The sequence below is a fragment of the Aptenodytes patagonicus genome, chromosome 2 (genome assembly GCF_965638725.1).
Source record: "Aptenodytes patagonicus chromosome 2, bAptPat1.pri.cur, whole genome shotgun sequence".
Lineage (NCBI taxonomy): Eukaryota > Metazoa > Chordata > Aves > Sphenisciformes > Spheniscidae > Aptenodytes > Aptenodytes patagonicus.
This window is the reverse complement of record NC_134950.1, coordinates 63197590-63222811: the sequence shown is the minus strand read 5'-3', so window position 1 is coordinate 63222811 and position 25222 is coordinate 63197590. Positions and strand designations below refer to the sequence as shown.

Here is a 25222-nt window from a genome sequence, read left to right as displayed (position 1 = left end):
CCAATGCCAATCCAAAGCTGGTCAGGTGGAAAGCCTAGATCTTGGAAAAGTAAGTGCTAGGCTCCTACCTCGGGTGCTCTGAAGTACTGTGGGATCCATTCACTGTGTTAAATGCACAGTATTAATCAGTACAAAGCTATTGTAGTGCCTAATGGAGTTGTGAATTACTATTTTCTGATCGATGGATAGATTGCATGGGATTAACCCTAATCAGGTACTTTAAATAATGAGAATCTCTCCATCCAGCATCGAACTAAGCCACACAAAACTGTGCTTCCCCCAAATCTCAGCAGAGTTTGGATAGGGAAGAACACAAATTAAGTAAATCACAGTGCAAGAAATATTTACTTCCATTGGTTCACTAAATAATGAAAAATAAGGATGGGTCTAACATCATAGGTAGTGCAAAGATACATATTTGCAAACTCCAATTCAGTGAAAAACTAAACAGAAAAATCTGGCAGTTTAAAAGAATCTGTGTTCATTCCTCCCATATTTTAGACATCATCCAAATTGTGTAGTTATTACATTTTATTAGACACATGAACAGTTTAGTTTTATACTTCCGAGTCCATATTCCATTTAAATGCAAAGCAATATATTTATTAAAAGAAAAAATTAATTGTCTGAAAGCTTAATTTTGTTCCATTTATTTATCATAGTATCTCTTTGTGAATATGTCCATTTATTTTAATGGGAGGGATTTATTTTCTTAAACAAAGTAATATCAAAACCGAGGATGGATAATAAATATATAAAACAGCTCTTAATGTTCATGCAAACCACATACACATATACTGCATAGCTGCTAAAACTCAATAAAAAATAAGAACTTATTTAAAAATATTTCCTTTAAAGCAATTGTCTACATTTAATATTTAAGCCTGAGGGAAAAATTAAAGCAACAACACTTTTACTGCGCAACATTCTCATAAAACATGGATGAGCGCTTCACTTCTGATAAGACAGCATGCATCAGGAATTTACTGTATTAAGGTACTAGCAGATCAAGGGACAAAGAAAATTATGTTCAGAAGGATGAGAAAGATGCTGATTAAAAAATAAAAATAAAACCCCAAACAAATCAACAACAGATTTTAAAATGAGCATTAGTGTTGCTCTATATAGTCTTCAGATGTTATCGAAGATACTGACTTTTCTCTAGTCCTATTTTTTACCTCTATGTTTTTCTGCCAGTCTAAATCTAATCTTTATGCATTTCCAAATCAGACGGATAAAGCACTCCCAAGCAAGCAAAAGGGAGGAATCAGACCAAAGACAATAAAGCATGACAGATAAAGGCAGAGCTAGCTCATAATAATAAAATACAGGAAAACAATCCACTTTTCATCAGGTTGCATGGTCATGGATGGTAGGGGAAGATGATATTCAGATATCAGTACGGAATTAAAATAATGTAGGAGGTTTGAAAAAGCAGAGAGGTAAAACTCACATTTTATGTGAATATATACAATCACTATACATAGTTTGTTAGTACTGATACTGCATAGATAAATATAGAGCAGTACAGAAAGCAACTATCTTGTAAAAAAAAAAAAGAATTTCACTATGATATAGAATAACTTTTTTCATAATTAAAACACTGTAGAGAATGACACACCTAGATTTTGAGACATGTATAAGAAATGAACTTCAGGTGCTTAATCTGAATTAGTTTTAGCAGCTTCATTTTAGTTAATGATGATTCCCATTTCCAGGGATAGTTTCCTTCAGAATCAATTAAAAGAAGTAGGTCTACTCACAGACAGATATACTAGTCTGATTAAGCAAACATTAGTAAGTCTTCAATCATTACCTTTTTATGCAAAAATAACCCCTTCCCCTTAAATAAAATGCATACTTGTAAATACAAATTTAGCCAAAGAGTCAGATGAGTGGGATATTCACAAAGAATGGGAAAAAGCTAAATCCTAGGGTTTTTGGTTTTTTGCTTGCTTGCTTGCTTGTTTCATTTTCCTCAGAATAATATGGTGGGTTTCAGGCATTGTTTTTGGCCTTTTATTTGCTTTCTGTTATTACGTAAGTATGTTGATTGATTGAACTAGTTTCACGTGAGGTAGTTTGAGGCCTAGGGGAAGGAATGATTTAACAAATTATTCTTGCTAAAATTGTATATTTGAATGAGTCCCACAGCTTAATCATTGAAATTAAATTGAAACATGGGTCAGCTGTTGCTAATTTTTAGTAAAACAATATTAAATAAAAAACAAAGTAATGTTGTCTTCATGATTTTTAATGGTGAAGTCATCACAGAAAAGTAGCAGAGCACTAAAATGCTCTGGTGACATCAGTCTGGATATACAAAGTTACGAGTTAGGTGGTAACTTCCATCTATAAGAAACTGCAGAGGAATTTTGGTCACTACCTCCTTAGGCTGTAGCGTCCATTTGATCCATGTTTTTGTTTGTGATCACCAACTGTACTTTTGTGAACATTTGCTAATTATATTGAATAAGTACACATCAAAATGTGTATAAAGATTTTTAACAAGACAGTGTGGCTAACCCAAGAGTGTAGAGACACCTGTAATTTCAGATTGCTTCAGAAAATTCAGGCTCCGCATAAGGGAGTATGACAAACTTAGAAAAGTCTAGAACCGTAAAATACAATATGAAACATCACCAAAGACAGAGATAAACACAGAAATATTTCTGCGCAGAAACACAGAACAGGCAATGGACCTAACAAAAAGATATGAAATGCATTAAAAAGATATGAAAAGGAGGCAAAACAGAGCTCCATGGACATTTAAAACTGAGCTGAGGATGGAAATGGCAATGAGGATTAAAACTGCAGGCAGAAAAAAGAGCTAGCCTTTTTATGGGTTCACAGTGTTCTCTGTACTCCTGCTTGCAATTATACTCTAGGGTGGCAATCAGTCATCAGGAACATCCAAAAAGAGTAATATCTACCGTAACAAAAGTTATTCCATGCATACTTCATGATGAGCCTTTTCCACGATCCAGAATTAATTTCTTCTACATCAAAAGTACTCCAATTATACCACACTAGTATTTAAGCACAGTGAGACTCATAAACCTTAAGAATGACAATTCAATCACAGTTAAATAAAAGTGAGAGGAAGCTTAAGCTCATTTTAAATATAATATATATTAACATTTATTTCGAACACTGGGTTGAATATATTGAAAAGTAATATTCAACAAAAGGAAGTCTGTGGAAAGGCCATGTATTCCGTCTTTCTTTATAAGAAGACGCTAATCTAACTTATCAGACTGCTTCTAAAAAATCACTGCTTATTTCTTCTTGCTGCTTCTCCTTAGCTCTTACCTTCCAGACTCAAATGTGAACCATGTTGAGTCACGTCCGTATCTCCTCAAAGAACTCAGAGGCCACATGACCAGCTTGACCTTGGCATTGTGGATGTCCCAGAGATAGATGTTTTCATGTGTGATCTGCATTGTACATTCCCCATAGATATCTAAATTTGGTGTAGGCATAAGATATACATTGAATCGTTCTGGAAAAAAAAAACACAGAAGAAGGCATTGCCAGTTAAAGTAAGATTTTATACTGGGGGGGAAAAAAAAGTCTTTAGTTACTGATGGTTCAGAAATCAAGGCCAAATTTCTAGTCTTGAACAGAGGTGAGGATCCTTTGATGTCGAAGAAGCCTTGTTAGTATACATGAGAGGAATAAGAGGAGAATCTTCTTCATTTCATTTTCATTATAAATAGTGCAGCAGACTGAAACATCTTTCACAGATGACCTGCATAGTCCTCTTTGACATATGTTCTCAGCAACTTAACTGAAGTCCTTTATCCTCACATTAAGGTCCATGACTCTTTGCAAATCAAAATTCACAATGACTTGAACTCTGAGAGAGACTCCTCTCTCAAAGAATAGAACTATAGGTATCTTGGCAAAACATGTAGGTACAATCATTGCCCCTTAGAAAAACTGTCCTTGAAATTGCAAACCCAGGTTTACTTATTGAAGCTTGCTAATAATTATGTTCTTTGTGTTCAGTTTCTATTTATTTGCCAAACTCATTATCATTTGTCAACTTAATAACATTTTTAATCATCTGTTGCTTTCTTGAAAAATCTGATTCAACACGATATATTATTATGGTCATGACATCAGTTGCTATCAGCTGCACTTCCACTGCAGAGTGCGCTCATTGCAGTATGAGGTGAAGGGCATTAACAATTTTCTGAAGTGCCTGAATTGCATGTGATTTAATAAGCAACGCAAAAACTATACTTAAAAAAAAAAAAAGGAAAAAAGGAAAAAAACAAGATGATATAAAACACCATTAACTCATATGGAAGGAAGTAAACCAAAGTAATAGCAAGAGAATTTTAAATAAAAATACAATTTTCTTTGAATAACTAATGATTCTGTGAGTTGCTTTTAAAAAGAATGAAAAACACAGTTAAGTTTCAGGTTGTACAGTTAAAAGTGTTAACCTATATTTTAACTCTAAAGGCACTGAAATCTTAGGGCTTAATAGCATAATATGGGAAAGTGCAGCTGATTCACAACTTCCTCTCACAATTTCCTTTCATTTCTGAAATAGGATAGAAATGCAAAATGTCAATGCTACTGCACTGAATGGTGTTGACAAAAAAGGAAAGAGCAATTTAAAGTATGAACATGAGCAATGTTCATTCAATAAACTGGGAAAATGTACTTTAAAGGGACACCTGATAAGAAAATTGTCTCCAATTACTTAATAAGTGAATGACAGTTTGGTGTGGAACATTTTTAATCCACCATTTGCACTGAATTTTCTCATGGTGTCCTCATAAAAATTAGGAAGGAATTTAAAGTAATCAGAAGAGGAATAAAGTGTGAGAAATTTATCATAACAGTCAAAATTAGATGCAGCTTCCCATTGTGTTTGACATTCAATATCACAGACATTATGTCTCCATTTTTTAAACATTATATATATATACTTTTCTGACAAATCAGTGAAAATATTGCAAATAAGTCAGTTAATATAAAATATGTTAGAAGTGCGTATGTGAGTATGTGTGTATGTGTGTGTGTCAATAAAGGAGCAAAAGTTTGGCTGAGGAATTAATGGAAGCAGGGAACTGCTGAGTGAGCAGTAAGAATTGCCATCCTGCATAGCTGTAAGTAAACTTGTCATCCCCAATCTTACTCTGCTTCAGTCAATTTAATTTTGTCCTATTAACGACTCCCCAGTTGATTCATTCAGTCTCATAGCCATTCAACCTCTTCTCCCAGGCTTTAGTTCTCATTAATCACACTAATGGGTGTTAGCCCTAAAAGTTTCATTTTATGACTAAGGTCCCAAGTGTGAAACTCCTGTTTTGTAAGTCTTCTGACACACAGCACAAATAGATTAGCAGGTGCTGTTGAGATCACTGCAAAGAATTTCCCCTAACCCTCAGAGGAGTCTGTTGAGCACAGGTCTACCTAACCCCTACTGAAGTAAATGGAAAGAGTTACATGGGAGTATGGGTCAATGACTGCATTGGGAAGGGAATGGTGGAGAACAAGATAACTTATACTTTGCAATGGAATTATATATTTTTATATATATATATATGCCTTTTTTCAGTATCCATGTGTTGTTGCGATGGTCATTCACAAATGCTTAGGAGCTATGCAGGTGTGCTTTTATCATATATTAGACTCCAGTTTTGCATTGCCATGCTGTTACTTCCTGTTACTTACCTCCTCTATTTGAAAGAAAGATACAGATGACCGACATATCAGCTGGTTCTTTCGGCCTCCCCTTTACATTACATGAAACCACACAATGTGTCTATGGGGGAATGGGGCTACTCTATGAGAATGGAAATCTTTCCATTTCCCTGTCTTCACTGACAGAGCGCCTCAGACAGCAGAGAAAATGGAAAGGTGTAATTATTTTCTGAAGTAAACATTAAACTGTTGTGTTGAAGGCATAGAATATTTCAACGTGTTTTAGAAGTCACCAGGATACTCATGAAATGCTCAACTTCTCTGAAGTGTTTGAGGGTATTATTGCATGAAGGGTATTCAGGACATGTAGTATCCTCAAACTGTCAGGAGACATCTGCTGACTTTGCATGGGAGGTCAATGTCTAAGGTGAGGTGAGGTGTCATGGATTAAAGAAAGTATGCCTGATTAAACTGAACATCATCTGCAGGGCAAAATGTAGCACTCTTTGAACTTACTCAAATTGGCAAGAAAAGCAAATGTACAAACATATGCGCTGGAGAAGATTGAGGATGGATATATTTGCTTTTGAAACAAAAACTTACTAATATTTTCGAGTAGTGGGAAATCGAGGACATGGAAAGGTGTGGATACTATTAAATGATTTTAGAAATTAAAATACAGTGTCCAATTTTTCCATTTCAGAAAATATTTGAACAGGTATCTAGGTAATGGTAATACAATAATTCAGTTTTTAGAGGCAAGTTTTGCCCTTAAACTCATTCAGGCAAGAACAAACATCCATAGGCTAGATTCAGGAATCCCAGCTGAATTCCTTCACCAGATCTTCTGAATCACATTGAATAGGATATTTAGCTTCTCTGTGGGTCAGTCACCATCTGCATATGAGTGGGATGAGATAATAATAGTTCATTGGGTAGTAAGATTAAGTAAATAGAAGTTAATGAGGGACCCAGAAAATAGGGAGATGGAAGAAACCAAAAAGTAGATGTTATTCTGTTGGACAAGACAAGGCTGAGACTGAGCAGGTGCAATTCCTCAGCATTCAGCATTATCCTCCTACCTCCTCTAAAATTTGTAAGACAAAGTTCAGGGAGTGGGGGAGCCAGGATGAGAAAAAAATGCTGATATATTGCTACACTTATTATTCCACTCTTTTCAATGTAACTGCTGTTTCCCATCTCCTTGAATAAGCAGAGCTATGCCTCATCATACACTTTGTACATGTAAAGGTGTTTAGCATTTGGGCTGTGGCAAGAATATGACCTTTAATAATGTTTTCCAGAGCACAGCAGCATAAGAGTCTTTGTTAAAATGAGCATATTGACTGAGACAGACTTGGGAGCAACTCGGAAATGCTCTCAGCCTTTCAGCTCAAAGTCCATCTGTACTGGGGAAGCAAAATGACTGTGAGGCCCAACGGTCCTGGTTCTACCATTTTATCACTGGATTCCTTTGCCTAAATAATCCCAGTTGGAAAACTGACCAGATGACATTGCAATCTTGTAATCCAGATGCTTTGTTTCATTTCAGCTTTAATAAGCGGGAAAAACTACTTACAGAAGGAGGCAGTCAGGTTGGTGGGGTCTACATGAGAAGAGGCTTTAAAAGCAAACATTCAGTTTCTATCTGGAAGAAAGTCCTTCCCCATCTATGAGACTTCTGCTGTTGACCATCTGTAGCTAATTTTCAGGTGGAAAGAGAGCTCTAAGTCTTGAAGTCACAGCATTTTGTGTTCATTTATATGTCAGGTCTATTAGAATGATTCTCTCCTGCTTTAGACAGTGAGGAAGCAGAACTCCAGAATTAATTTTATCCCTTTGCTTATAATTATTCTGCTTTGCTTCCAATAAAAATGTATGGAAGTGTTTATTAACATCTCAGTGAAAATATTAAGGCTACCATAAATAAATTATTTTAAATTGTTTCACTGATAAGTAGTAAGGTAGAGAAGAATTTGAAATCTCACTGGATTAACCACCCATTAAAACTGTAAACACCTTCCTTTTCTGAATAAAGCTGGCTATATTTGGTTTATTTAAAAAGAAAAAAAAAATTGGATTAAGGATAACAGAAGATTAATAAAAAACATGCAAAATGCTTTTATGTAGTAAATCACAAACAGAGATTCTACAGACCCTAGAAAATGCCCTAAACCAAGTCAGCTCTGTGAACGTAATTACAAAGTCTCTGTGCTTTGGCTGTAGTTTGTAATCTCAATATGTAGCATAAAGAAATAACTCATAATCCTCTTCTGAGGATTCAAGGACATTGTTTACTATGAAAAGCTACATTTTTACTAACAGAAATTAATGAGTTTCTTGCTATTAGAACCCAGGAAGCAAGACCACTGTACTGTGGAATGTTTTTAAATAAAAAAGGAAGGTAAAACAAATATTATGAAAAAGAGAAAAAACCTTACAAAAGAAGTAATTTTATGAGATATTTAAATTAATAAGGAGTAAAAGTAAAAAATCAATTATCTTTCAAACTTTTCCAGACTTCTAAAATCAAAATTAGCTTCATAATGCATTAAATAAAAAGCCAAAATACCAGTAACACATAATAAAAAAGCATCACATTGACATCACAGGCATGACAGCTAACAATGAATGAGCTACAGCAGCAAAAGATGGACCAGGTCTTTTCTTCGGTTTAAAAATTTACATTTTTACATTTGCTTATTTTCTTCACTGTTTACATCACGTTTACTAGTAAAGTTTAATAGAATATGATTTAATACAAGTATTCAGCTATTTTAGTGTTATTATTTAGTATTCAAAATAGATAGGTATAGAGTCTTCACCAAAGGTAAACACTTGCTCTTAAAGAGTGAATTTAGTAGCACTGTCTAGACATAATGCTTTTTTAACCAATATTGTCTTGAATATTCTGGTTTCTTTTTCACAGTAAACATAGTCTGTCATTATATACTGTCCATTTGGATGACTTCTTTCAAATTACTTCCTTTTATAAAGAATTAAAATACAGTGACACATTGGAAACTGATATTTTGTAAAAAAATCATGAGCATGGACAAATTCTAGATATGATGACAGCAAGGCAGGTAAAAATATTAAAAAAAAAGTTTTGTTTTTGTTGTTATGTTTTGGGGTGTATTACAAATGCTTCCAAATGCATTGGGAGTTGGAAAGGAAGTTTCCACTTCTTCTAAATGAAGACATCGCTCTACATTCACGATTTCTTTCCTTAGCAGCAGCTTGAGAAACATAAGAAATATGAAATGTGTGTGTAAATATCACAGGATATTCCTTAGAAGACTACTTGTCAACAGTGTTATCAGATCCAACCGAGTCCAGATTTTCTCGCCTGGAGTTACAACTGTGTATTATTGTTTGTCTTATCATTGTGTATACAGCTCCACTGCCACTATACTAAATTTGTTATCTGAATAAGATCATGTAGTCCTTACTGCTTTTGAATTAATACTGTACTTTCATTCTTTATCAAATAATCTAAATGGAGATTCATAAACAGTAAGAGACTGTGTCTGGTGTGAAAATAAATTTAAACAGAAACAGGGTTGCTGCTATAGGGCTGAGGAACACAAACAAATGACTTAGATTTGCAGGAGAGAGAAGGTAAAATGGTTGGAGAGTAACAGAAGCTTCATTTCAAATCTCACTTTTATTGGAATCTGCATATCATTGCAAACTAAGCAGCCATTAGTTGTGAGCCTTAAATGTAAAAAGAAAACCACCTAAGTGTCATTTTCCGCAGTGGAGTTTACACAGTAAGACTTGCGGTAATACTTCTTGAAAGTAATAACAGAGATGAAATCCAGTGAGAAGCTTTCTGTTACTGATGTGCTTTGCACAAGAATTGCTTAGATGTCTTCTCTATTCTTCCTACAAGACTCAACAGCCAGAGATCTCTGCTGTAAGCAGTGCAGATCTATAGTTTGGTTCTTTTAGCTATCACCACTGCAGAATTGCTTGATGCTGGAGGGTCAAGCAGCAGTGCAACTACAATAAAATAGATCTCACTAGTACTTACTGAGCAACTCAGAACTATAAAAGAACAGTTCTTTCAGATCGCTGCACTACCATAAATTTTTATCCTCATATGACAGAAATGCCTTATGAATGTATGGCCTTTTAGCCATGACATTTGCACACCAAACAGCAATTTTGCCAGCCTTTGAAACAAACTGTTTTGCAAACCATATTGTTGCATTTGTATCACAGAGAATCAGGTGTCTTTGCTTCTGAAATCAAAAGCTCACCTCAGGAGAACCACAAGAGCAAGAGTGGGAGGATAAACAGGCTCACATGTAACAAAAAGAGATGTTAGACAAATCATAGAAAACACACATATTTTCCTTGCCAGGTATTTTCTGAAATGTGAGTCCTTGGGTGTAAAAAACATAAGGAGCACGTAGCAATGAGTTTTTATGGTCCTAGGGCATATACAAGAACAATTAAGAAAATTATTACAAACATTGTAAACTGAAGGTACTGGCTACAGGCGTCATATACAGGGACTAAAATAGAAACCTACACAATAGAAAACTTACTGTTTTTTCAAGAGATAGCCAATACTTCATCTCTTCAGTGAATATGCTTACAAATACATGACATAGACCATGCAAATGTCCTCTAAGGAATGCAATGGGCAAGTAGTTGGACAGATGAAGAACATAGTGTGTTAAAAATGTTACTGCTAGGAAAATGTAAAGCAGCTCATGAAAAAAAAAAAAAAAAAGCTAGTTCTTTTATGATCAAGGAAGTATCTTTATCAAATTTTAAATATTTCAGAAAATCTTTAAGGCAAAGTAACCATTTGAAAAAAGACAGTGGAATGATATAGGATTAATGGTTAATACACCTGGTTTTTTTGGATTAATGGTTTTAACACCCTGTCATATCATAGAGATAACAACAGTATAACACCATTATTCAATTGCTTTTAGCTCTTAAGATGTAAAAAATATAATATATCTAAAACTGCAAAACCACTGGCACTGTAGTCTTTATGACAATGCAATCTGTGGTCTTGCTCAGATACTAGGAGACACCTTTTGTTCAGTGACCTGAAAGAAAGCCCTTGCATGGTTCAGGCAACAGAACCTGCATGAAACTAGATACTGAGGCTTTATGATTCTATTACAGGTTTTACAAACTGTATTCTCACATCTCTGTTTCAAATTAATATTAATACATTGACTAACTCAAAAGGAATTCTATGAAGTCGACATACTTGCAATATGTTTTGAAATAACGACATTCAAAGGTACTAGACCAGTGTACAGTTTTTATTTAACACAAAAAAAATAAAATGACCCTGTGAGTGACACAGCTGCCATTTCCACAATGAGCACGATTTTAGACATTTCATACATATGGACACTTTTCATGAATTTCAAACCGGAAAATTAACTTTGACCTTTCAGGTCAACAAAATCTCAGTAGACTTTTGAAAGGTTTTTAGGTGTCTTTTAAACTACAGTTTTTGATAACATGCATTTAAAATCTACAATATGGGGAAAATGTGCAAGAAAATAAATTTAAGATTTCAATTTTTTACCAGACCTCACCAAATGATTCCATCCTCCAATTAGTCACCTTTTCCATAAAACTGTCATGTGGGGAATGACACTGCCAAGTTTGCAGAACAAGATAACTAGTATAAATTGAAGCGACAGTTCCAACCAACTGATTTTACTGAAGGAATCTGCTGAAGAAATTTGAGTGCAGCTGCAGGTTCTTACAGCACAGCTAAATGAACAAAATGCCAGATTTCATACCAATAGTAAGAATCTCTGTACTCTTCCCTCCTTCCAAGTTGATTAAAAGACCCCCAAAACAGAATTTGCTTTGCTTCTGAACAAGACAACTTTGAATTTCAAACATGCTTATTAAAATGCAGAGTTGTGCATCAAGGGGATGAGGGAAGGAAGCAGATAGGTATCAGAATTACTTGTCTGATATACTGCAACTAATGATTTATCACAGCATGCTCATCAAATATTGGATTATACATATTCAGCCACTTGATTTAAAAGAATATGGCTAATGATACCGTCCATGCATTCTTATTCACGTGAACAACAAATATATGCTTTGTCTCTTTGTTTCCTTTCATTTACTTACTTAGAACAATAAAGATGCTAATTATGTTCATATATGCTGGTTGGTAGCACTGCAATCAATTTCTAGACTAAGGCAGTTGAATCAAGACTAGTTCGCACAACAGAACTAATCTATGTCTTCTGGAGGTCATGTGTGTTTAACTGGATCTCTTTCAAGAACAAGATGAAATGTAATATTTGCCATCTATGTCTGAAAGCTGCTGGACAGTACATGAATTCACTGCAGAAAGAGCTTGAGGAATTTCAAGCTATTTTTCTGCTCACATCACAGGCTTTTGACAAGATTTATTCCCTTTCGCATTTGTGAAGGAGCTCCACCTGCTCACATAGTTCTCTATTCAATAGTATGCATATGAGTTTTATGCCTATAGCCTATGAGCATATAGCAGATAGGATGCTTTGAGTGGTGTCTGATCATTATCACTTTCCTACCACATTAGTAGGTCTCCCTTTGTTAAGTAGTTTGAGACTACAAATTAAATCCTGTATCTCATAGCAGGCAAGCAACTTCACAAACATTTGAACTTCTTTTAAATTGCACTTGAACATGTCTGATTTTTGAACAAAATTTCTTAAAGATTTCTGTATATTTTATGTTATTAGGTTCAGAGATGTCTGGACTCTTCTATGAAATTAATACAATATAATCCATATAGTGCTATTCATTCTATAATTTAATTACGTAATTTTGTTTATAACGATAGTTGGCTTGATATTTTATGACCATTGAGGCAGTTTGTTTTATTACTTTGTTAAAAGCTATTGGATCTTATAACAGCATCAAGACAGTAATAATCATTGAGAGCTGTAATTTAGGGAGGAATAAATGAGTACATTTTGTGTTGCCCTCATGTTCATTAATAAGAATTAAATGACAGGATAATCACAGATTTTCTTTTGTTGTTGCACATTCCATCCACTAACATCCTTCCTGTGCACATGTCTAATCCAAAGTTCTGTTCCAAATAGCCTTTAGATGAAGACTTACAAGCTCAGGCTTAGTGCTGACTAGCATCTGTCATTGCCCTTTTCACCTGTATTTGACAACATTTAGATGACCTTGACTTCATTATTCAAGACAGGTATGAGTTTAAAGCAAATATGTGTTTTGCAGTCCAAAGTGGTGTTGATATGTTCATCGCTGTCTTTTAAAGGCTGTGGAACAACAGCTGCTGTTTTATTCCTCTGCACAGAGGCCATTGTTTCCAGAACCAGAAAGGTCATAGTCATCATTTCCCATGACAGAAAAATGTGAACGCAATGAAGACATGAAGTCACTTTACAAGTACTATTTGACATGGAATTTAATCATCTTTATTTGTAGTAAAAATAGGATTAAGCCTCAAAAGCACATCCAAATGTTTAGTTATTAGTGGCGTGCTTCTAGCTAAAAGTAAAAATCCTCACAACAACAAACACAAGCAAAGATAACATAGGACATCACCTAGGAACTGATCTAGGAGCAATTACAAAGTTACTTACCATTTTGTTCTCTCTGGACTCCAGCAGCAAGCAAATCTGGTTCCCCAAGACTTATATCATTGAGCCTGGTTCCTAGACACTCCATGCAAAGATGTTTGCACCATTCCTCTGCCTCTAGTTCTGGAAAAACAGAAAAAAAATTGTTCGTGTTAACATTTTACTCAAAAAAGTGTGAAGTTAAATCAATACCTTCTTACTGACCAGCTTTATGACAATATGTTTGTGTTGAAACATGAGTAATTAGCATAAAGTTCCACATGAATTTCTTTGCCTTGATTTATGAACTTCAAAAAGGGTTTACACTTTTAGGACTTCATCTTCCATTTTCAAATTTGGGGATAGGATGTGGAGTTAACAAAAAAGAGAAAGGACTAGTGAGTTTTCAAGGCAGTATATTAGGCCTTCTTGAAAGAAAAAATGCAATTTAGAAAAACATTGGATATAATATCTGAAATATTCTTAACTGCTCTTTAGGTGAATCTGAACTATTAAACTACTTTCTGTTTCTAAAGGTTTTAGAGTATTTTTCTAGGAGCAAAGGAAAAAACAGTAATAAAACCATCTTCAAATGCAAAACTTCCTTCTGTGCTCTACTGAACGGCTATGCCTGTCAAGTTAGTCTGAATGATTAATTTCTTCAGTTCTGTTCACCTTCTTTTGGTCTCAGAGCAATTTGGGCATTAGTTGGAACATTTGTATGAAAATTCAAAAACTTCCTAGTCCTTTCTGAGTCCTCCATTGCATCCCATTGACATACATCTGAGAGCTCCCTATCTACCAGTCTACCAAGACATAAACTCCCCAAGGCATAACCCCCGAAGACACCGCAACAGCCCCCCCTCCACACTCAGCCTCATACTATCCACTTCCCAACCTTAACATCACGAAATCTCTGGCATTGGTCAAACAAACAACATCTCAAGTTAGCGTTCACACAGTGTGAAACCACAACTAATAAAAATCATGCAACTAGGCTGGCTGTCTTTTATTACAGGATAGGCTTCACCTAAGGGAAACTTTCTGGAGAGCAGGCTTGGCACCAGACACATGCTGAGCATCCATTATCACAGTCAGTCTATATCTGATCATCTTTAGGAGTGGGTGACTCCAGTCATCTAGAAATGTCTCTATTAAACTGCCAGTTTTTTCATTCCTATTTTTAGGGACATCTGGAAAATACTTTTGTGCCAATCTCTCCAATGTAGTGCTGAAGTTCTGAGAGATAGAAAAATACTGCATGCAAGCCCTGAAGCATCTAGTGATGATGGCTTATTGTAATTAGTGAAAATTTATATCCAAGAAAAATCTTCCCATGCTTAATTGGTACAGTCCTCAAATCCTCGCCTGGTTAGGCATAGATCAGAAGTGACAGAAACATTTGCTGGACAAGAAAGGGAGATAGGCATGCAATTCCAGGTCTTCAAGAACCTTTGGCTACACTTTTGTTCAGGGCCCTGAATAATCCAGGAACAGATTGTTCCTGAGCTATTTTGGCTATTGGTTGACCGAGTTCCTAGGCAGACAGCTCAAATGAAAGAGCCTGTTTTGGGATTTTTGAGAGCCAAATGTGGTTGTTGTAACAAGGACATAATTTGGGGGGTTTCTTCAGAGCACTGCAAGCAAAGGGGTTTCCCTTAACCCTTCCTAAGACCCCACCTGGAGTACTGTGTGCACCTCTGGAGCCGTCAGCATAAGAAAGACACAGACCTGTTGGAGTGGGTCCAGAGGAGGGTCACAAAAATGGTCAGGGGGGTGGAACACCTCTCCTGTGAAGAAAGGCTGACAGAGTTGGGGTTGTTCAGCCTCGAGAAGAGAAGGCTTCGGGGAGACCTTATTGCAGCCTATCAGTACTTAAAGGGGGCTTATAAGAAAGATGGGGACAAACTTTTTAGCCTGTTTGGGCCTGTTGCGACAGGACAAGGGGGAATGGCTTTAAAGTAAAGGGGGGTAGATTTAAACTAGATATAAGGAAGACATTTTTTATGCTGAGGGTGGTGGAACACTGGAACAGGTTGCCCAGAGAGGTGGTGGATGCCCCATCCCTGGAAACATTGAAGGTCAGGTTGGACGGGGCTCTGAGCAACCTGATGTAGTTGAAGATGTCCCTGCCCACGGCAAGGGGGTTGGACTAGATGACCTTTAGAGGTCCCTTCCAACCCAAACTATTCTATGATTCTATGATGATTCTATGATTCCTGATTTTTTCAGTCTTTGTCTCAGGACACAGATCCCCAAAGTTGGTCTTCTCATAACATCCTCAGTTTCTGGTGGTAAGAGACAGAACTTTCTGTCACTAACATCCAGATAACATTTAACTTTGTATGTGAGAAGAAAATATTGAGGTAATAACATACTGTTCCTTAACACTTCTACAGATACAGCCTCCTTCATGGAAGTAAGGAAAGAACAGGTATATCTCTGGACAGCAATAAAAACTTAGGGCTTTTAAAGGGAATAAGAATAATTTGTTTAAAAGCCTACCTCCAAAATTCATCTTCTGCTCATGCATGAAGAAATTTCCCTCCTGTTTTCCCTTTCTCTCCTTCAGCTTTTGCCATTTCCTTGGATATTCGTGAGGTCTGTTGAACCAGAGCCATGCCTTATAAATCATACCTTCCCATGGAGAGGGCTTCATGCCAGGGAGAGCATAAAAGTGGACCACAAGACATGCTGCCATATTTTGGCAGCACGCAGAGGTGATGTGGGGGGCAGCGCACTGGCATATGGATAAGCCAAGGCCCCCATGGAAGGTTTCCACTGAGTCGCCCGACATCTGCTTCCAGCTACAGATAAACTCGGGGGAATCAGTGCAGAAAGGCTGGTAGCACAAAGGTGACAGTGTAAATCTAGTCCAGTGCTCCTATGTTTCCTTCCCTTCCCTCTCACAATTTCTTTTCTGCCTAAACCATATCACAGAACAACATATACGCTGACAGAATGCATAGCTCTATATAAAGCCTGTAAATTTTCCTGGAGTGTGGTGAGGATATAACATTTATATATTTTACAAAATCTGCATTTTATTACTTTCTACATTCTGGAAATGTAGAATGAGATGATGGTAAACAAACACTAAACTAACCTTTCTAATTTTACAAACATCTAAGGAGAAAGGAAAACATATTGGCATTTCCATAAATCCAGCTTAACATCAATATATATTCAAAACAGGACTCTCATGTAAAAGCAACAAGTTCTATTTATATGTATTCTCACACCACATTTCCAACAGATTTTTTGGGAAACAAACAAACAAAAAACCCCCATTGTTCTAAGAAGCTGTTTCTTGTGAGTGTCTTTGTTTTCATTTCCTCAATCCACTTGCCTCTATTACAGGAACATCTAGATCTTGAAAGTTTGGATCCAGAAACTGCCTTTCAGAGTGTTTGACTCTGGCAGTTTAATTTAAACTGCTGCTTCTTCACTGCCAGACACTGATGATTAGACCCAGATCGGACCATTCTCCAACTGCCACACAGAAGAAACTTATCTTACCGTGAGCATTGTAAGATCATGGTTATATTTTGCAAAGTGTAGGCTGTAACATGCACTGTATTGCTGTATAACTAAAAATTTGTATCTTACAAAAAAGATCGACAATACTACAGAAAATGTACTTTCAATGCAGAACTGAAATATCTTCCTACAGAACTGTGAAGAATTGTGTCTGCTGTCAGAGCATCAACATTATCTACAAATATGTTTGGAAGGTCAAGAGTATAAGGGTACTGTGCGAGTTAGTTTTACCTAATGCATCCTGATAGCTATTGCTTGCTTGCAAGGGATTGCCTTCACCATTTTCCTTGACAGATGTGAAATCTTCTTTAGAAGCAGGTGAATTACCTTTCAAAGCCAAAGCCATATTTCTCCTTTCATCATGTGCATCTATAAAGCAGTTCACCATTCTTTTGTAAAAGGTCTATAGAATGCTTTGTGTTTCTGGATAACGAATTAAATATTATTTATGATTTTTAAAATTTATTTATTATAATTTATAGTACATAAATGCATCAGTCACAGTAGCAATTTTTAAGAATGACAGCTACCATGTCACAAAACAGATATACCACAATTCTTTATTTTGATTATATGCATATATTGAAACAGATGAAATATTACAGTGGAACCAAGCCATAAAAAACTGTCAGCAAAATTCTTCTCTCTAATGCATGTAGATTAGATTTATTGGTGGTAAATGCTGAGTTTTTAGTTGTAACTTGTACTTGTCATTGAAAAATTTAGTTTCCTTTTAAGATAACTGAATTCTTGGACTAAATGATAAATTGTAAAGCATGCTTTCACAGCTATAAATAAAATCTAAGTACTTGCATTTTCATCTTTACTGTTATTCGATTATAAAAAGCTGCTATACAAATGTCAAGAGGTGAGATAAAATACAAAGAGATGGGAGACCTTAATTAGGCACTCTTTATGGCATAAGAAATATTACGGGGAAGAAATCTGTAAACTTGTTATCTGAAAACACACACCCTGTTATTGGCAACATTTTCCTGCAGTTTACCTAAGCTTCTAGGTCATGCCTGCGGTTATATGTCATTTCTACTTCAGTTCCCAGGTGATTAAACTGCTGCTGTACCTACTCCAGCCACTGAAGTTGTGTATTGCAAATAGGTAATATCATAGGAAGATAAATGGGTTTGTTGATATAATAATGATGATGAAATAATATTGGCAAATGGTGTTAGAAATATAAGTTTGTAATAGTGAAAGAGCTCTTCTGCTACTTACAGTTTAAAACAGTTCATGCTACACAACATATTCTACAGGGAGGAGGTGGTGGGGCAGAGATATATATATATACAGATATATTTTACTTCACTGTCCTTAGAGATCCTCTAGATCTCTAAGGGTAGTGGCGGGATTGCTTTCAGACTCCTAACTTGGGAAGCATTTTGTGCGTGGACTAAACCAAATACCTTCTGAATCCTGATAACTTCACATTCTTCCACATTTATCTCCTGTGTTCACATTGCAAAATCCTACAGGAGCCAGTTGTCACCCACCAGAACAAGTTGCCAGCATAGTCGAATGCCGCTAGCCTGAGATAAAGCCCCAAAGAGGTGACCACTCCTGCTCAGTTCAGCTTTTGTCTCCTTGAGTAACGCCATCTCCTGCTCTGCAAAGCAGTGCCCTCCATTCCAGGAGACCCCTTCTATCACTAGCAGCAGCAAATTATGGCATTCCTAAAAAAATGGTTCAATTTTTATGCAACTCTTAACGTTAAAAAACAAAAATGAGGAAGTTCCCCTTCTCATGCAGCCCACATAAAGTGACGTGACCAAGGATTTAAGTTGGAAATAACATGTATGCATTATTAGAGGGGGATAACAAAAACTGTCCTTGTGCAAATCCAAAAACCCCACTTGCTTTTCGAGCTTTCCCTAATGTCAAACTGTACAAACTTAAAATGTTAGTTTCTTCATTTCTGAAACATTTTAATGTATTTTCTGCACAAATTTTTTGACTCTTCTTCCCTCTAAACTACTTCTATAAGAGGTCCAAACCCAGCTGAATATTCTTACTCTGAATGAAACTAGAGAATCTTTCCTCTTTGGATCAGTAGGACTTAGACCTGATATTCTCTACCAAGAAAGAGAGATGGTGCAGAAAAGCCACATGTGCCAATTTATATCTTCTAAAAATCACCTAGCCTTAATTAGAGGTTAATATGAAAAAAAAATCATAGAATCCCCACAGGACTGATGTGCTATTGTACTGCACTACATACAATATATGCAGCAAATTAATTTCATTTTTTTTCACTAGCAAATAACACTATTGCCTGCAAGCACATAATTTCTTATCAAAATCAATAATACCTTGAAAAACCTCTATTCTTTATCAGGGTATATATCATCCTTTGATGATTCAAACATAATTTTATTTTATAAATATTTAAAATATGTTCTCTAATAGTGTCTCCACTACTTAGGCCACTTTTACTAGAGCACATCACACATACTCAAACACACATACAAATGCCAAGCAGTGTGGCTGTTTCTTATTATTGCTTGGAGGATAGCGCTTATTTTGTGTAATAAAATGTATTACTGATTAACAATGGCTATGCATGACTTAAGCAATTTTTTTGTTAAATGGTAGATAGGAAGCAATGAAGGGGACATAAGTTCTATTCAGTGTTGTTGTGGTTTAGCTCGGCAGGCAGCTAAACACCACACAGCCATTAGCTCACTTCCCTGCCCCCGCAGTGGGATGGGGGAGAGAATAGTGAAAAAAAAAGTAAAATTTGTGGGTTGAGATTAAGACAGTTTAATAGGACAGAAAAGGAAGGGAAAATGATAATAATAATAGTAATAATAATGATAAAAGAATATACAAAATAAGTGATGCACAATGCAATTGCTCACCACCCACCGACTGATGCCCAGCCAGGTCCCCAGCAGCAGTCACCACCCCCCAGCCAACGTCCCCCCAGTTTATGTACTGAGCATGACGTCACATGCTATGGAATATCCCTTTGACCAGTTTGGGTCAGCTGTCCTGGCTGTGCCCCCTCCCGGCTTCTCGCTGGCAGGGCATGGGAAGCTGAAAAGTCCTTGACTAGTGTAAGCACTACTTAGCAACAACTAAAACATCGGTGTGTTATCAACATCCAACATTGTTCTCATCCTAAATCCAAAACACAGCACTATACCAGCTCCTAGGAAGAAAATTAACTCTACCCCAGCCAAAACCAGGACAAGTGTAAAAGAACGGAAAAATAGTCTGTATGTAGACTAAAACATGTTTTCAATTAGTAAGAAACATAGTGGGCTACAACTCTGAAAGCAATTTGGTTATTAGAATTATTTTTTTATTGACCAATTATATTTGAAGACATTTTATGAGATATGGGACTCATATATAGAATATTTGGTTGTATTTCAACAGATACTACCTTTAAGAAAACTTTTTTATATTTTTCTTGAACTGTGATTTTTGAATCTTTCACCTGCAGTAGAATGTCCTGTTATTACCTAAATTTAAATCACTGAGCCAAAAAGGCAAAGTCACAAAGGAAAATGACATATACTGTTGAAGTTTATTAGTTTACTGAAAATGCTCTATATTCAGGCTGTGACAAATTATTTTAAAGGAAATATGACAATATTCTTTGAAAAAAAAGTTAGCAAGTCAAGTTCCTCAAAAATTATTTGTCATTGTCACTTTTTTCTTTTACTACCATAAGAACATTAATATTTAACTATTTCCAGCTATTTAAATGATGCATATTTTTGAATATACCATCAGTTTAATGACATATGCACCTTTCTCTGTACAATTTGAGCATTATAATTTTTTTTGCTTAAGGAAATATTGAATAATGCAGCAATCAAGCTAAATGAATAATTACAGAACATGAACATATATTATTCTGTAACTTTAGCCATTGGTATATTTTGTTAATGCACTTTTTTAACTGAGGGAAAAAATAGTCTAAGTACTATACAAAAAGAAACTTTTATTTTCCCATCATTTGCTATGTTAAACTTGTATTAGCATGAGGGTAGCACAGTTAATTACCACAATTACCAAAATATATTTATTAGCTATAATATAATTAAAACTGATATTTCTGCCAAAAATCATCCACGCTTATCTGGAGATGCTGCAAGATACATCACAGACAGGGTTTTGATAAATTTAATTTGTGCATGTACCTGTGTTTGCAAACAGACAGCTGTGTGTCCCTGTAGTTATCGAGGTATGTGAAAATGACATTTTCCTGACAATTCCCCCTTCATTTCTGCAAGTCTGATCAAAAGTGTCAGCTTGAATAACACGTACAATATTAAGTGAATACTTTGGAAGGCAATAACAGTATTTAAAAAGATTTATCATATTGATGTTACTGTCTATTAAACTATTTCCGTAAAATAGACTTTAGTTGCACATAATATCTACTTTTACCTACATTGTCCCTCCTTTCCAGTGTAAAATTGCAGTGAAAGAGCACCCTTCATTCAAACTCTAAAGGAAATGCCCCACAACGCTGACTAGCAGTCCCTAACCAAAGTTAAAGCAGTAGGAAACAAAGTTTCCCATCTGAGATGCTGCTTGAGATTGTAGTTTTCATACAGAAACAGAACTTACTTCACTTATTTAAAAAATGGAGAATGTATGGGAAAATGAAGAAAAATAGTTAATCTACAAGAAAGTGATTTCCTTTGCTCAATACTAGTGCTAATGTAGCTATAGGACATAATTTTTTTTCTTTTTTCTTTTTTTTTTTTTTAGGTAAATGACTAATTTCTGCTATTAAAAAAAGTGAATATCACTTTACTCTGTGATTAGTCCTATAGAATTGAATGATGCCATTCCATGAAGAAAATGCTATTTAGTAGATGAATTAGTCCTTGAGGGTAGATTTATAGGTATCCTTACAGATCATGTATACTACTTCACGCTGGCTACTAGTGACTCTCATTATACCATAAACGTTTATCAAGCATTAGTATGTCCAACAGATCAATAGTGAGCTGACAGAGCATCATTACTCAAAAATACCCCAGCAAAGTTTCACTCTCAATTCAAACTTTCTTTCAAGTTCAAAGTAATAATTATGAAAACCTTCCTGAACATAGAAGAAACATTGACACTTTGTCTGAAACTAATGGGCCAGTTACAAGAATCTGGCATGGGAGTTAGGCAGTTCCCCAGGTTTGTCAATCCATACCTGTTTCAACAGTTATTAACGTTAAATGACAATGGCATGAAAGTAAAATAACCTCAGGTAGCTTGTCTGTAGTGGGAATGAAATAAACACCATCAGTCAAGCGTCCAAAAAGGCTCTGCCACCAGTAACATAACACACAGAGGATGCTATCACATCAACTTATGCAGCTGCCCCATGATTGGCAGTCAGCAATAGCATTTGTCTGGCTTAAAACTTCATAGTATTTCAGATTTAATCTACTCCTACAATACTATTATTCCTCTTGGAAAAATTATAGGGCCTTTTCTTAAATGCATGGGAAATTTAATACCTTCTGTGTAAATCTGAAGTATGCTTCTCTCCCATTGTCAAGTGTTTAAGTTACAGTCTTAATACCAATACAGATCCATACCCAAATAAACCAGTACAAATTCTAAGGTTCATTTCACTTTTTTTTTTTTAAATGTTAAATATTCAGTCTTCTCTTTGAACTATTGACAAATCTTGCCGCTTGAAGATCAGAAATACTGTTAGATAAGGTAAATAATTCTAAAAGTATTATTTTCCTATACAAAATCAAGGTGATAAGGACTATTTTCAATACATGGGAGAAAAAATATGCACCATTGCCACTATATGCTTCATTGCTGTTATGCCTTTGACCACATGACTTTCACTCCAGCCGTCTGAATATCTTCTGTGTTAAATCAATAGGAGCAGACAATGACTAGCAGACTAGGAAGTCTTTGGAATCTCCCTTTCTTCCCTTTGGCTGCCCTTTGGCTAAACATGTCTGACTAAAGCAAGACTTCCAGCTTTGAATACTTAGATTTATTAAACATTGTCCCATTTTGGCTGAGCGTGGAGGGCACGTTGCCCCCTTCTGATTTTGCAAAGATTCTAGGAAACCTTTCCTGCACGGTGCTATATACCCCTTTCAAAATAACAACAAACCCCCTGAAAGAATATTTTTTTTCTTTCTGTGTTTCCATTGCCCAAGAAATACAGCATTTTTCCCCAAATCCTAAAGCTATTGTTGTAAAGATTTGAGTCCTTGCTTATTAGAGTTAACAATCAAGATTTTATGCCATTGGAAGTGCAAAGAAACTGATTCAAAGCAATTGCAGACCACTTCTGACTGAATTCATCTGTAAAATCATAACACCATGGTATGTGTTCTACTTGATTTTCAGTTGCATAAAATTTTACTCTCAGGCAGAACTAAGTATTAGCTAGAGATGACTCTGTGTGTCTTTTGCTTTATTCTTGGTGGATTTTAATGTGGTACTACTGCAAAAACAAAAAAACCCCAACCCTTAAAAGTTGCATAGTCTAGAGTTAGTATCTAAGGAAATACAATGAGAAATGTCTTTCTCAAATTTCATATCTACAGAGTTTTAACCCAAGGGGATTCTTTTTTATTACAAATTCTTCACATTTCTTACCTTTATTTTACACTTTTCTTGTATCTTTTATTCTCAGCATTAAATGGGTCCCTACATTTGATGCACCTAAATTTTATTTCAATTAAAAACATGTTTTATTAAAATAGATATTCTTTGAATGTCTATGAAAATAGATGCTTTCTAATCAGGCAAAATCTCCTGTAAATATTAGTCTCCTAAAATAAAATTTTATCTAAGTTATGCCATTTTAGATTCCTGGTTTTCAATATACACCACTGATACCTCTACCAACATGATCTTAAGTAAGAGACACATATGGCTGCCTGAGAAGAGGCAGTCTGCTTAAAGCTGAAACTCAGAATTCCAACTTTCATTAAGTAAATAGTATTTTATTTCTTTTTTTTTTTATTTTATTTCAGTGGAACTCTTCTAAGATTCAGCACAGCAAAACTGTCCTTCGCTGAACCAGGAAAACAGCAAATAGATCCAACTTCAATTATGCGTCATTTTCCTCCAAGAAAATCAGAATAAGTCTTGATGAAGGCAATCTTACAGAACATGCCAAGATTAAATAATTTGAAACTTCAAGAACTCCTCTGCTGAATGATGGCTTAAGGCCATGTTAACTGGAAACTCACTGATGAAAGATCGTTTTATTTCAAACCTTTCATCCTTATTTTAGGGTAAACAACTCATCATAGAAGTATAAAGAATGTTTAAATTCAATATTTTGAACCATATAAAGCGGGAAATGCACAGAAAGGTTAGGATTTAGGTTTGTAAATCAGAGGTGCTGACTACAGTGAAAAACAGTATCTGAGGATGAAGCTGTAATTTATGCACACTGGTGATCAATTTCCCACTTACAGCTTACTTGTGAACTGATTTATAAACACACACAGCACTAGAGGGCAGGGGATAGACGTCTTTTCCTTTATGGAAGAGCTGGATTCATACACTAGCAAAGACCGGTCTCCTTCTATGTGTCTTACTTGGACTCCAGGCAAAAGTCCTCTTTGGGATCTTTCATGACCTAAGCTAAATTCAAATCCAGGTTCTCCCTGGCTGATATCTTTTAATGGAGAGAACAAGCTGGAAAACCAATTATAAACAGAAATGAGTTATTAACAGTAGGGATGAGAAAACTGATCACTGTCATTTAAAAAGGAGTTATCTAGCACCACCAACACACTCAATAAATGGGCAAAAATACAATATATATGTTGCCATATGCTTTTCCTTATTTCCTGCATTAATGCTTTTAAATGAGGAAATGGCTGACTTGAATATTACTCTTCCTTCTACTCGGAAACTGTAGCCTACTCCTAAGCTCTGCTGCCTTAAAAAATGCAAAAAAAAAAAACCCTCTTGATTTTGTGATATGTGAGGGTAACCAGGGGTTTATTGACTTACTCATAAACAAATGAATTTGACATCAGGGTTTTTTTTCCTGGATCACAGTGTTACAATGAAACCATAGTTGCAGCCAGATCACAAAAAGCAACTAAATGCATATTTCTCTCTTTTTTTCTGAGTCAGATAAGGGCAGGCAGACACTTGTTATTCTTTACATTTTCATAATAAACCCTAACATATGCCTTTTCATAGAAACTTTATAAGTTTTAAAATTAATGAATCAGTTTCCATGCCCAAAACAAGTAGTGTAATATAGTAGATTGAAGCATGTAGATTCTCCATCCCTTATTGGATGGAGGGGGGGAACATTGTCAACGAGGATGAGGAAAAGGCTGAGGTACTCAATGCCTTCTTTGCCTCAGTCTTTAACAGGCAGACCAGTTATCCTCAGGGTACTCGGCCCCCCGAGCTGGAAGACAGGGACGGCGAGCAGGATGAACCCCCCA

At 35.7% G+C, this 25222-nt stretch overlaps 1 protein-coding gene across 1 annotated transcript in view; it reads right to left on the bottom strand.

The window, feature by feature from the left end:
- Positions 1 to 25222, bottom strand: part of DOK6 (docking protein 6) — a 281105-nt gene that overhangs the window by 100222 nt on the left and 155661 nt on the right. The window contains exons 4-5 of the mRNA XM_076330059.1: positions 13278 to 13397; positions 3313 to 3502 (exon numbers count right to left, since the gene is read on the bottom strand). Of these exons, the coding sequence (XP_076186174.1) occupies positions 3313 to 3502; positions 13278 to 13397 (310 nt within the window). The remainder of the gene's footprint in view (positions 1 to 3312; positions 3503 to 13277; positions 13398 to 25222) is intronic.